This window comes from Drosophila albomicans, chromosome X, assembly GCF_009650485.2.
Source record: "Drosophila albomicans strain 15112-1751.03 chromosome X, ASM965048v2, whole genome shotgun sequence".
NCBI classification, from domain to species: Eukaryota; Metazoa; Arthropoda; class Insecta; order Diptera; family Drosophilidae; genus Drosophila; species Drosophila albomicans.
In genome coordinates, this window is record NC_047627.2 from 32,624,294 (window position 1) to 32,638,633 (window position 14,340).

Here is a 14,340-nt window from a genome sequence, read left to right on the forward strand (position 1 = left end):
TATCAATATACCAAATGTATACTTTGGTATATTTGAGTACGGTATATTTTGAATATAGTACTATACGAATATACCAAATATAACATATCTTCGATTTTTAGTATTTTTGTAGTACATTAAACACAACATTCGATATATTTATAGTATTTTTGTGGTATATTATTTTGGTATATTTTAAAATTAATACCACACATATATTCTTGTTATATTTTATTATATTTATGGTATATTTTAAATGTTGTACTATATCAATATACCAAATGTAGACTTTGGTATATTTGAGTACGGTATATTTTGAATATAACATTATACGAATATACCAAATATAACATATCGTCCATTTTTAGTATTTTTGTAGTACATTAAACACAACATTCGGCATATATATACATATATACCACATTTTTGTGGTATATTATTTTGGTATATTTTAAAATTAATACCACACTCTTTCACTTTCATTAAAAATAGGTAGCGGGTATATCGCAGTCGAGCACACTTGACTGAATTTTCTCACTTGTTCATATTACATTTCAAATCAACAATTTTTCTAGCAAATCCTTCTTTTTAGTTGTTGTTTATGTAAGACAATTGTGCCTTAGCTTAGATCACATTTAATGCCAAGTTAAGGCCTCTTAAACAGCTCTCGACCGACTTTGACTGAAGCCCTATGATAGAGCAGTCTCTTTCTCTCTCTCTCTCTCTCTCACTATCCTCTGCGCTCTATTAATTTAGCATACAAATTGCGCTGTTTTCAATTGAGAAATACTCGTATCCCAAGTGATTTGATTAATTGCGCAGTCATCGCAGCCATTATGGGGGGTAGAAAACCCCCGCTTCGAACCTCCCGCCACCCACTTTTCCCATCTCTTCAGATCTAGTCGAAGATCTTTGCGGTTTGTGTGGTCTTTGGCTTTGGCTTTGGCGTTGGATTATTGCTTTTTGTCATGGCATCGGAAAACTTTCCAAGCTGTTTTTCCTCACATTTTTCTCAGCTGCTTTTCTTGTTGTGCTTACCTTTGGCTTAAGTAATTGCTCCGTCTCTCTTTCTCTCTCTCTCGCTCTTGATTTTATCTCCCTGTCTCAATCGAATGCGTGCGTAATAATAGCGACTGTCATCTGCAGAAGTGGATGCCACACTCAAGGGCACTTAGCAATCGAGTCGAGGCGACTCAAGAGGAAGGGAAGGGAAGGGGGAGAGTTGCAAGGGAGGCACTCGATCATGTGATAAGAAGCAGCAGCCATTTGTCGTGTATAACAAGCGAGGGCTGCTCAAGTAGTTTGCACAATTTTTAGGGCGCCAACAAATTTGAAAGTTGTAGTCGACTTTGAGATACCTGCACTCGATTTTAATTCTGATAAATAATATGAAGTTACAAGTTTTGAAATTGCGATTGCTGCGACTTTCAAAATGACAATACAACTATTATAAGTTTTGTTTAATTGCAAAGATTATAAGAATAATATTTCAGACAAGATCTATTTTATTGGGCTTTTTAATAGATTAAAGATTTTGACATTTGGAGGATTTCAAATAAAGCAATTAGTTATTGATTTTTATAAAGATAATACAGATATGATTTAATATTTAATTTTAGTTTTTTTTTATTAAAAATGCAAATAGAATCATTTTAATGAGGATCAATGTAATAGTTCAGACAAGAATTATTTATTTTGAATAAATACAATTTAGCTATTGATTTTTAGAAAGATAATAAATATTAGATAAATTTAATATTTAATATTTGTTGTGATACATCACAATATTGAGGATCGATGTAAATCATCAACACGTTCATAATATACCCTCCTATCCCACAATTACCGGGTGTGAACACAAAACTTGTTAAATAATATTGATAATCAATGATTATATTAATATTCATAGTATTGATATACCCTACTATTCCACAATTACCGGGTATGAGTACAAAAGTTTTCAAATTACAACAGAATGTTAAATACATTTTACATAATTGACAAATGAATTATTGTGTTGTTTTGTGTCTGTCGAATTGAGACTGCAGTAAGCAGATATCTTTTTATATATATCCCACACACAGATACATATACTATATATATATATATGTGTGTTGTGAACTGTATTTTCCGAGTCTGCCGCAAAACAATTAAATGTAACTTAATTTAAGTCCGCACGTGCCTGGGGCGAAAACGTTTCTTCTGGCCCCTCGGTTGAACTAATTTTAGTCTTCTCTTTTTGGGGTTTGGAACAAAGAGGGGGAAATAAATAACATAACATATGTATGGAGTATGATTCCCTCAGAAATTATGATTTGACAGACAGACTTCTGTTTTTGGAGAATGTTGTGTTATTGTGTTACACAACATGCCAATTGAAGGAAACAAAAACGAAAAAAAAAGAAACTTGAAAAGAATCCTACAACATGAGGTAATAAGGAAATGTTTGTTGCTGTTGTTGTTTCTCTTGTTGTTGTTGTTGTTGCTGGCACAGTTACCAAGTACGAGTCCAAGATCATTTAAATCAACATAAATCAAGTGCGACGGACAAGCGAGGAGCAGAAGACGACAGCGTGGACTGCAGACAGTAGAGTGGAGAGTGAAGAGAGGAGAGTGGAGAGAGGAGAGTGGAGAGACGACCGACTCTGAGGCTGTGGAGAGCAAGGCAACTCGTCCACAATAATGTTCAAGTGCAATCGATATGCAACAATTTCCAAGTCCGCATTGCTTTTTATACCCGGTAGTTGAAACTTTGCAAAGAGTATAAAAATATGTATGATAATAGGTAGAGAGCAAATTTAAGTGCAGTAATCCAATGTTTAGTTTAGATTATTTCTAAAGAATACTATAAATATATTTATTCAAAGTATTGAAATTGAAAATGTGTATGAATATTTAAGAAAAAGAGAAGAAAAATCCATATATTTTGTACTCTGCGGTACATTTTGAACATAATAGTATATACCAAATGTAGACTTTGGCGTTTTCAGCATTTTTCGGTATAAAATGTATACTTCCACACGTTTTCAGTATTTTTCGGTATATTGTTTAGGTATATTTTAAGAATATTGTCACATTGTTTTGATTTTATTGAAAATGGATAGCGGCTATCTTCTCTAATTGTAGTTGCTTATTTGTTTATATTAAAACGTTTTTGTTTTTTCTGATTAATGATTATATTCTTTTTAATTTTCGAGTTATGGTAGCTATAATACCTTAGAATACTTAAGCTAAGTTAACAGGTTTTTTATTGAACATAAAGTGTCCCGGATACAAAATCTAGAATAAAGAATTATTTCTTATAGACTAAATTATAGTTGGAAGTCACAAACTTTGCAACAAACTTTACATTCTTTGAAAATCATTTAAAAACTAAGCTATTATACTTGATCTCTTTGAGCTTGAGTTCAGGAAATTTTACAAAGAGAAGTCGATTATTTATGAAAAATATTTCATATAAATGTTATACGAAAAACATGAAATGAATTATTTATTTATTATATTTTTTTTTTCATTTTTTGATATCTATTTAGTATATTTCATATAATTTTATAACATTTACAATCTATTCAATTTTGTGGTTCTCAACTTTAGTGCTTGTAGTTTGATTTACCGGGTATCTTCAAGTTGGTTAAGCCTTGCTAGCTTTTATACTGTTTTTTTTTGTTGTTCGTTTCTTCCTCCGCTTGCTCAAGTGCCAGAAGCAGGAAGCGAACTAAATATAAAACCAAGTCATGGCCCTGGTCTTCCTCTGCTTCCCCAGCTGCATTCCCCTCACCCCACGCCTCTCCTCTGTTGGCTGTCTCACCATATGTGGGCTGGTGGGAATGCGCATCGTGTGGCATCAACCAAATCGTCACTGAGCCCAAAAGCGGGTAGTTGTTGTTGTTGTCGTTGTTGTTGTTGTGTGCGTCCATTACGTTATTGCTACGATCTATTAGTAAAGCGACAATTGTGCAGCGATCTCTCTTACTCGCTCTCTCTCTCTCTCGCTCTTGCTCTGTCGAAGGGTGGGGCCAGGATGCCAGTGGACTCGTCCAGCAGGGGCAGCTGTTGTTGCAAGTCTAAAAATAGCCGCAACCAACTGAGAAAGAAAGAAAGAACGAACGAGCGAAAAAAAAGGAATGATCTAAATATCTGCGATCTCTCTCGGCGATCTGCCGAACTTCGATCTGAGAAATGCGATCTTGATCTCTCGATCTCTGCTGTCTGTCTAGCGTCTGTGGTGGCGTTGAAAGGCTATGCAACAATTGCATGCAACAACAGCAACAGCAACAGGAACAACATTCAAATGGCGCTGCGATCGATACATTTGCAATAAACCTTCTGAGCATTGCTGTTGTTGTTGTTGTTGTTGTTTGGTGCTGCACTTGAATTGATTGTTGTTTGACATGGCCACGAGCCGTGGGCAATATATGTATATATATATCTCTGTATATGTATAAGTTATATATATGTATTTGTACTTGGGACCTATGGTTACCGTCTAGACATGCTTGTTTTGCTCTGCTCTGCAATTAGTTGCCAGCTGAAGTTGCGACTTCGAGTTGCGAGTTAACTTGACTTGTGTCGATTGCCGTTTTGTGTGTCGAGTGCTTATTGTCTATTTCCTACCTCTACCTCTTCTTGTCTCGCTCCCTCTCTCTTTCTATCTCATTTTGTCTGCAAGCACACTGTCTCTGGTCATCTTCTGCTTGCGATATTGGTCTTTCCCGAGGCCAAAAGTTGATGGATGTGTTTGTTTAATGCCAAGTTAGCGAAATTATATCAATAGCAAACAATTGTAACATTTGTATTATAGGCAAATGCTGATCTGATAAGTAGATAACTGATGTATAAATTACATACTAAATAAGCTTATTCTTTGAACGCTTTGGTAACACTATGTTAGTTGTACTCTTCAGATCGGATAAATAAACAACTTTTTAGGAAATAACATACTAAATAAGCTCATACTTTGAACGCTTTGGTAACACTATTTTGGTTGTACTCTTCGGATCGGATAAATAAACAACTTTTTAGGAAATAACATACTAAATAAGCTCATTTTTTGAACGCTTTGGTAACACTATTTTGGTTGTACTCTTCGGATCGGATAAATAAACAACTTTTTAGGAAATAACATACTAAATAAGCTCATTCTTTGAACGCTTTGGTAACACTATTTTAGTTGTACTCTTCATTTGTATTCTACGCAAATGCTGATCGGAGAAATAAACAACTTTTTAAGAAATAACATACTAAATAAGCATATAATTTGTGCGCTTTAGTAACACTATTTTATATATGCAAATGCTGATAGCTTATTTAGTAATAACACACTAAATAATCCCATACTTTAAACGCTCCCATACTTAAAACGATAACACTATTTTAGTGTTACTCTTTATATGTACTCTTATTCTGTGCAAATGCTGAGTAAATAGCTCATTTTCAATGAACACACTAAATAATCCCATACTTTGAAACCGTTGGTAACACTTTTTTGTGTTACTCTCTATTTTCTTTGTGTTATGCGCAAATGCTGATCGGATAAGTAAATAACTCACTTAAAAATAACACTCTAAATAACACTTTTATTTTTACTCACTATTTCTTTTAAAGAAACTTGTGGCTGATTGTGTGATAAGGGCAAATATTGAATTATAAACATTTCAAATCAATAACAAATTAAATATATAAAATAAAAAAGTATTTGTATTTGATTAATTAGATTTTTATAAATCAACCACATTTGTTCTCCATAATTTATATATTTTTTATTAGTCACCTGTATACTACAATGCATTCGCCTAATAGAGCATTCATAATAATGCCCCTTTTAGTGGCTGCATTATTTGATTCTTTGGCTTATCGATAACATGCGAATTGCGCATTATAGAGAGCTGCACAATTTGCATGCGTTGTTCAACGCTTCCCTGTTTTCTTTTTTTTTGGGGCTTTATCTATTTGGTAAGCGAACGAGTTTTGCAAATATTTGCCAACTGAATCCAGACGGGTCGAAAAATAAAAAAAAAGAGGCAAGCGGGTACAAAAACAGATGCTTGCAATCTTATCGCGAGCAAATGCTTAAACAAATGAGAGAAAGAGAGAGAGAGAGAGAGGGAGAAAGATAGAGAGGGGAGAGTGAGTTGGCCCTGAAAAGGGAAGCACATGACGAAAGAAGCTTTTCATATGCGCGGATTCTTTCAGTTTGTGTATTTGCCTTTGGCTTTGGCGTTAAAGCTTCGCTAATGAACAAGCCCGGACACCGTTGACAGTTGATGTCGCTGACAGGTCGGAGTTCTCGGAGTTGTGGCAAATGAACAGACTCCCTCACGTCATTGACACTGGCTTTGCTCTGTGGCTTCTGGCTTCTGCAAAAGGATGCAACTGCTGTTGCTGTTGCTTCTGCTGTGGCTGCTTCTGCTTATCAGCCCTCTCTCTCTGAGTCTCTGTTTTAGTGTTGCAACGTCGCGTTGTCTCGCATTGTCTGCCTCATGGCAAGCCTCCAGCAAGCAATGACCTTTCCACAGAGCCACCCCCGTTGTCAGTGCTGCAGCTAGAGATGAGCGCGTGTTCGTGATCGTCATTGAATAGAAATCTCTATATACATATTCCTCTATAAATATAGAAAGCAGTTAAATATAAGTCAACTTAAAATGGTAAAAGTAATTATATTCGTATATATATTTTATAGCTAGAGATATATATCGTCATTGAATAACTACACCAAGCATCGGTCTATAGAAATCTTTATATATATTATGGAAATATGGAATAAAGTTGTATATAAAGAAACCTAAAATAGTAAAAGGAATTACACTTTTATATTTATGTATTTGATAGTTTCCCAGCTAGAGATGAGCGCGTGTTCGTGATCGTCATCAAATAGAAATCTCTATATACATATTCCTATATAAATATAGAAAACAGTTAAATATAAGTAAACTTAAAATGGTAAAAGTAATTATATTCGTATATATATTTTATAGCTAGAGATATATATCGTCATTGAATAACTACACCAAGCATCGGTCTATAGAAATCTTTATATATATTATGGAAATATGGAATAAAGTTGTATATAAAGAAACCTAAAATAGTAAAAGGAATTACACCTTTATAGATATGGATTTGATAGTTTCCCAGCTAGAGATGAGCGCGTGTTCGTGATCGTCATTGAATAGAAATCTCTATATACATATTCCTATATAAATATAGAAAACAGTTAAATATAAGTCAACTTAAAATCGTAAAAGTAAATACATTTTTATATATATTTTATAGCTATATAACTACACAGGTAATCGGTCTATAAAAATATCTATATACCAAGTACAATATATATATATAGTACAAGTAAAAAACTTAAAAAAAAAGTAAACTTAAAAATAGTAAAAGAAATTACATTTTTACATATATTTTATTGCTGATCAAAATAGATTTTTTACCGCCATTTAAATATTTTGTAAATTTTGTTTGGCTCCGAATACTTAAGAGGCCTACAAACTAAAGAAATATGAATTATAAATCGCTCATAACAATTATAGGTATTCAAATTAATTTTTTTTTTTATAATTTTTTTGAGTTAAAAAATAATAATTTTATCTGTTTTGTATCTCAAACTTGTTTCTAGTCATTTTGAGTTAAAATTATTTTAGTTTTTAGACCCCTTATCATATTTTGCAGTATTTTCTATATCAATCTAATTTTTTTTTTAAATTTAAATCTTTCTCGAAAGATTATTAATTTTTGTATGTGTGCACTATTAAGGTATTGTGAATTAATTCTTTAATCTTTTTCTGAGAAGTTTGGCAAATTTTCTTACCTTAATAAAGAAACAAAATATTCTTCAATTTTGTAAAAAGAGTGTTGCGCTTGATTTTTATTTATTGTTTTTAAATAGAGATTTAATGTGTGTGCGTCGGCTTGTGGAGCACACAGTGTCATCTCCAGCTGCACGTTGCACGTTGTGCGTTGCATGTTGCAGCTGCAGCCAAAGCCACAGCCACAGCCATAGCCGGGGCGTTGATTTAAGCAATTAAGGGGCAAGGGCTTAGCGGGCCAGTTGTTGTTTCAATTCGAATTTTCAAGATGCGGGCTATGGCGACATGGGTCAATGGTTGCGTGTCATGCAAATATTTTGACAAAATGGATAAAAACGAAGAGTCAACAAAGAAAAGCAATAGAAAAAGAGTGAAAGAAAGAGACAAAGACAGAGAAAGATAGAGAGAGAGAGAGAACGAGCTGGCGCTTAATTGCCCATCAAATTGAAAATCAATTGAGCCGACATTCGATGACAATGCCAACAAATTTCTCAATGAAATACAGAAATAACAGAAAAAAAAAACGTTGTCAAGTGCGAAGCACTTTCACTGAGAAATAATAACAACAACAAGAACAACAACAATGCAAAGTAATAGTTGCGACAACAATGGATAAAAGTAACAACTTCTTCAGCTCGCAAGATCAATTTTGCTTTAAAGATTTTTTTCTATACAATTCATCGAGGCTCTTGAGTCTCTAATAAATGTGTTGCCACATCGTTTACAGTTTTGCAGTGGCAGCATTAAGTGGCAAGTTGCTGGCACATTGAGTAGTGAAGGAGGAAGAAGAAGAAGCTGATTTTGTGTTGGCTTTCAATATTCGCTTTGGTTATGCATATTATTCCGTTTCGCCACTTCACACGCACTTGCTGCCGCTCTCTTTCCCCTTTTCCTTTTCCCCAACCCTGACTCTTCGCCAGCCCTGTCTCTTCGCCATCCCTGACTCTTCGCCATCCCTGTCTCTTTATCATACCTAACTCTTCTTATCCCTGTCTTTTTATCATATATAACTCTTTTTCTCCCTAACTCTTCCTATCCCTGTCTCTTCGCCAGCCCTGACTCTTCTCCATCCCCAACTCTTCCTATTCCTGTCTCTTTATCATACGTAACTCTCTATCCCTAACTCACCCTATCCCTGACTCTTCGCCATCCCCAACTCTTCCTATCCCTGTTTTTTTTATCATACGTAACTATTTCTATCCCTAAGTCTTCCTATCCCTGTCTGTTTATCATATATAACTCTTTTTCTCCCTAACTCTTTCTATCCCTGTCTCTTTATCATACGTAACTCTTTCTATCCCTAACTCTTCCTATCCCTGTCTCTTCGCCAGCCCTGTCTCTTCGCCATCCCTGACCTTTCTTCTTGCCTTTACAAGTTCTACGCAATTCTCGGACGATTGTTGCGTGACAGTTATCCGTTTTGTGTGGCATGCTTTTGGGCTGGTCAAAAGCTAAACACTAATTTGAGTAACTTCTTCTTCCTTCCTCTTCTCGTCGATTCATGTCGATGCATGTTCGTAATTATGTTAAAGTGCAGCGACTAATGGCGACAGCGTCATCGTCATCGCCATCGTTATCGTTATCGTTCGTCTGCCTGTTGTTGACCTTGTCGCAAAGTATTTTTTGTTTGCCCACACCTTTATTTTCCTTTTCGTTTTTGTTTTTGTTTTGGGGCTTGGCAAAACTCACTTAACTGGCGAATTTCGTGCTGCGTCTGTGATTTAAGTGCCAAACAGCTGGGACAACTGGACAGTCCTCCTCCTCTCACTTATCGTGTCTTTCTCCTCCTTCTTTTAACTTGTGCCTTCCGTGTTCTCTCGTTCGCTCGCTGTTTGTGTCGCTCCTAATCACTTGAATTCTTAATCATCCTTAAAATGTTTCCAAACAGCTGTTTGATTAATGTTCGGCATTTGCCAACGTTTAGTCAGAGCTTCACAGCATTTAAGCAAGCACTTTAAAGGCTCTTCAGATTAGAAAACTTTATAAATTACTAACAAATGTGTTTGCAAGAATGTGAAGCAGGAGTGTGAAGTAGTCAAGTTTAACATTATAAAAGGCTTAACGCAGTCTAAAGCACTTCAGTTTGGATGAAATAATGTGAGTGAAAGACATGTGAAGAAAAATGGGGAGTAAAATAATTTAAGGAAGAGATTTATTAGAAACTAGCTGAGGAAGCTTGATGTCGATAATTTATTTGGCATCTTTTTTCTTCAGTTTTCCATGAATGGTTTAAAGAAGAGATTTACTAGAAACTAGCTGAGGAATCTTGATGTGGAGTAAAATAATTCAAGGAGGAGATTTAACTAAAAAGTAGCTGAGGAAGCTTGATGTTTATAATTTATTTGGGACCTCTATTTTAACACTGTTCCATGAATGGTATGTGAAACGGTTCCTTTCTTATCAAATTGGTCATTTGCCGTTATTTTCCTTTATTTTTATTTGCGTCTCCACAATTGTGGAATCATGTTTTATTCAAGCTTTGCTTATTTATGGTTTCTTTTCTACTTCTTATTTTGCAGTGAAGTTTCGCCAACGTTTGTCTATTGTGGATTCGTGGAGCAACTTTAAGGTAAGTCAATATAGTCTAAGGGGAGTCTGGACATATCGCCCGCCTTAAGGGTGTCGTGGCGTGCCTTGAGGGCGCAAATGGGAAGCAGATAATGAAAGAAAAGTCGCTGTAGAAGTGCTGAGAATATATGGAAGCGACGACATTGACAATGCCAACGTACCTTTAAAAAGGGAAATGAGAAATGAGGAGAAAGAGTTCTCCAGTTACCCGAGAACTCATTGTTGTTGAGCCTCCTTCTTGTTGTTGTCTTCTTCTTTGGGGGACTGAGTGCGTCTGCTGCTGCATATTAACGCTTGCGGTTATTTTGATTTTAGCTTATGCCATACACACACACACACACTCATACACACATACGTTGTTCTGCTGTCAAGTGTTGTAATTTTTATGTCTTCGAGGCTCGACTAACGGCCCACCCATAAAGGCAGCCCGGCCCTTACTTTGTCATCGCCCCCAACTTCCCACTTCTTCGCACTTTGCACAGTCTGCGCCTTGCAACCCTTTACTTTGGGTCTTCACTTGCAAAATACCCTAGTCATCACATTCCGTAGAGTTTGCTAACTTTTCCTTCAAATACTTATTTTAATGTTCATCTTAACTTAAGAGAGTCTACGGGACTCTCTTGATCATCCTCGTCACCATCGTCAGTTTCCTCTTCCTCGTCTTCGCTTTCATCCATGGAATATTCCCCGTTTGCCGACAGTTCTCGGTTCTCAAACGTTAATGCATCAAAGTATGTCTCCTCGTTGGCTTCCTCTTCGGACTCTTGGTATTCTGGCACGGCTTTAACCTCCACAACAGTGGTATTAGCTAGTTTCTCAAATCCCCCATTCGTAAAATCATCATCAGTATCATTATTTTGATCATCCTCCTCTTCAGAATCTTTATCCTCGGGATCTTTTATTCGCTTTATTCTATGCTATTATTCCTTTAGATTTGTATGTCAAATTTGAACTTTTACACAGGGTATTTTCTACTCGTTGACACTCGCCTGACTTGCTTTTGTTATTTATTAACGCTTCACAAGTGCAATCATATTAAAGCTACACACACACATACACGCATACACGGTAGTGTGTTTGTGTGTAAGAAGCTGATGAAGCGTGTCTGGCTTGCATGTCGTTGCGGAATCGCTCATATTGCGACAGCCCCAAAAGTATGCTACACAATTTGCGGCCGTCGCTTTGCACGAAGCAGGCGAAAAGTATGCAACACTTTTTGCGCCGTTGCCAAGACATAGCGCGCTTTTGTGCGCCACTCACAAACTATTTCAAGCGTTTCAAATTGCAATTTTGTGTGCCAAAAAAATGAAAACGAAAAGTATCAAATTATAATGTTAAAAAGAGAATAAATTCTAAAGTGCCAGAAAATCAATGTGATTGTTGTCGTGTCGTTGTGGCTAAGTGAGCGCAAAAGATCATTGCACTTGGGAGAGTTAATGCCGCTTGTTTCTGCAGAACTGTTGCAATCACTGACCGGGAATATCTGCTGCTGCTTCTGCTGCTGCTTACCCCACTTGAGTTGCCTTGCCTCGTCGTATGTTGCAAAGTTCATTTGTATAATTTTATGGCAATTCCCGTTGCCGTTTTTGCCTTTTACTGCGTAACCCGTTTTTTTGTGCCAGCAACAAGTTCTCGCTGTCCTAAGTCACCGCCTCTGTCACCTCCTTCTCCTCTTCCTCCTCTTCCTCCTCTTCGCGCTCAGCATGCGAGTTTTGCTGAAGATGCAACTGCAACTCTGTTGAGATATGTGGCGCGCAGCTCAAGTTTTCTTTTACGGTTGCCAAATTTGTTTGCATACTATTTCATAAATCTCTCGCAAGTTTATACTTCAGGCAAACTTTGCACCAAGTCAATATCTCTTATCTACTTCCTTATGATATGTGCTTGAGGTTTGACCCAAGTAAGTTTCCCTTTAAAGTATTTCTATGGTACTAAGTTCTGTACTGGTTCAAATACATAATAAATCTGTATAAAAAGATATTTAAATTGAATTTGAAAATTCATAATTATGTGTATTTTTGTATTATAGTATTTTCATAACTTCTATATATCCTCAGATAATCTTTTTATAAAGCTTTGTGCATCCAAGAAATGTATGTAACAGGCAGAATTTATAAGTTTTTAAGAAGTACTTGTGAAGGTCAATCGGGTTTTAACTTTATCGTATATTTTGAATGTAGTACTTCATCAATATACCAAATATTGCCATTGGTATATTTTTAGAATTTTCATGGTATATTATTTGGTATATTTTAAAATTAAAACTACAATGTTTTGCTTTTATTGTCTTACTTTCTCACTTATAAGTCTTTTAGATCTATCTAATCAACTTTGAATTCTACAAATTCACATTTATTCTCTTTGCTAAATTTTTCTGCTGGAAGAAAAGTATTTTAAATTGAATTTGAAAATTCATAAATGTATTATTCGGTATTATAATATCTTCATAATTTCTTTACTTTTTCAGATAATTATCTAATTAACTTTGAGTTCTACAAATTTACATTTATTTTCTTTGCCTAATCGTTTACCAATGAAAAGAATTTTAAATTGAATTTGAAAATTCATGACTTTGTGTATTAATATATTTTCATAATTTGTACTTTCAGTTCATCTTTTTCTTGTTCGTGTTTAGAATTATCTAATTAACTTTGAATTCCACAAATTTACATTTATTTTCTTTGCTAAATTTTCCTGCTGGAAGAAAAGTATTTTAAATTGAATTTGAAAATTCATAAATGTATTATAATACCGTAGTATTATAATATTTTCATAATTTCTTTACTTTTTCAGATAATTATCTAATTAACTTTGAGTTCTACAAATTTACATTTATTTTCTTTGCCTAATCGTTTACCAATGAAAAGAATTTTAAATTGAATTTGAAAATTTTCATAATTTGTACTTTTAGTTCATCTTTATCGCGTTTCGAATTATCTAATCAACATTTAATTCCACAAATTTACATTTATTTTCTTTGCCAAATCGTTTACCATAGAATTTCGCTGCATCTGGTATTCCCTATTCCGTTGCTTTAATTTATAGCATTTGTTTTCTGTCGGAATCAGCGACAAAAGGCAGCGCGCCCACGTAAATAATTCCAAAATAGTTTATAAATATTTGTGTTGTTGTTGTTGTTGTTGTTGTTACGGTTTGTTTTGCTTTGTGTTGTTGCTCATTTAATTAAGTGGCAGCTTTACTGTGCTTTGCATGTTGCTGCCGTTGCCAAGCGGAGGCGGAGATGGAGATGGAGATGGAATCTCTTCGGTAGTTCAGTTTGTAGTCAATTTAAGGATCGTGGGTGGCTGCAGCGATGAGGAAGGGGGGAGGGAGGAGAGCTCTTGTGTTTGGACTTAATTAACAGCATTTTGTACAAATTTGGTTGTCATCATTAGGCAGTCAACTTGTTGTTTTTCTTCTTCTTCTTCTACTTTTATTTATTTTTTTGTGTATTATTATTATACGCAATGCGAAGCTAGTTCTCTTGTTGATGGCGTCTCGCATTTGGTTGAGCAATCGTTGTGGCCAAGTCTAATGTATATATATTTTTCTTGCCTTGCTTCTTTTGCGTAATGAAAATTGCAATTTTTCGCACAGCTTTTTAACTGATGAGTTTCCCCCCGGGCGCAAGAAAAAAGAAGAAGATTGCTCAATGCCTTGTCGCATATTTGTATCCTAAGTGTGTGTGTGTGTGTGTGGCCCACTGGCCAAGTGAGCAAATGGTTATGGGTCTGGGCTTTAAGACGGGGGTAAAGAAAGCGTTGCACACTTTGAAGTGCCACCTCAGGTGGGCAGCAAACATGCGTTGCAAGTCTTGCAATTGGCGGCTTTCCATGAAATGCGTCTAAGACGTGTCCAGACATTGCCTAGAAATACCCAGAGTGCTAGCGATGGCAGCGTGACTGCGTGTCACGAGGCGACACAATTATTATGAGATTGCAAACTTTGAATTTTCTATACTTAATTCATTTGTTGTTTACCACCA

The 14,340-nt window shown here is 35.5% G+C and overlaps 1 protein-coding gene across 1 annotated transcript; it reads right to left on the reverse strand.

Annotated features, from left to right (window-relative positions):
• Window positions 1-10,942: 10,942 nt before the first annotated feature.
• Window positions 10,943-12,151, reverse strand: LOC127566385 (uncharacterized). The gene is made up of 2 exons (XM_052008463.1): window positions 12,005-12,151; window positions 10,943-11,272 (listed from the first exon to the last, which is right to left on the reverse strand). Exons 1-2 carry the CDS (start codon window positions 12,149-12,151, stop codon window positions 10,943-10,945), a joined length of 477 nt encoding a protein of 158 aa, XP_051864423.1.
• Window positions 12,152-14,340: the final 2,189 nt, after the last annotated feature.

Excerpts from the sequence above, each read along its gene's own strand:
- LOC127566385 (XM_052008463.1), bottom strand. The coding sequence starts at position 12,151 with ATGCAAACAAATTTGGCAACCGTAAAAGAAAACTTGAGCTGCGCGCCA. Across the intron at positions 11,273-12,004 it reads AGAAGGAGGTGACAGAGGCG|CATAGAATAAAGCGAATAAA; the intron begins GTGACTTAGGAC and ends AAGGAATAATAG.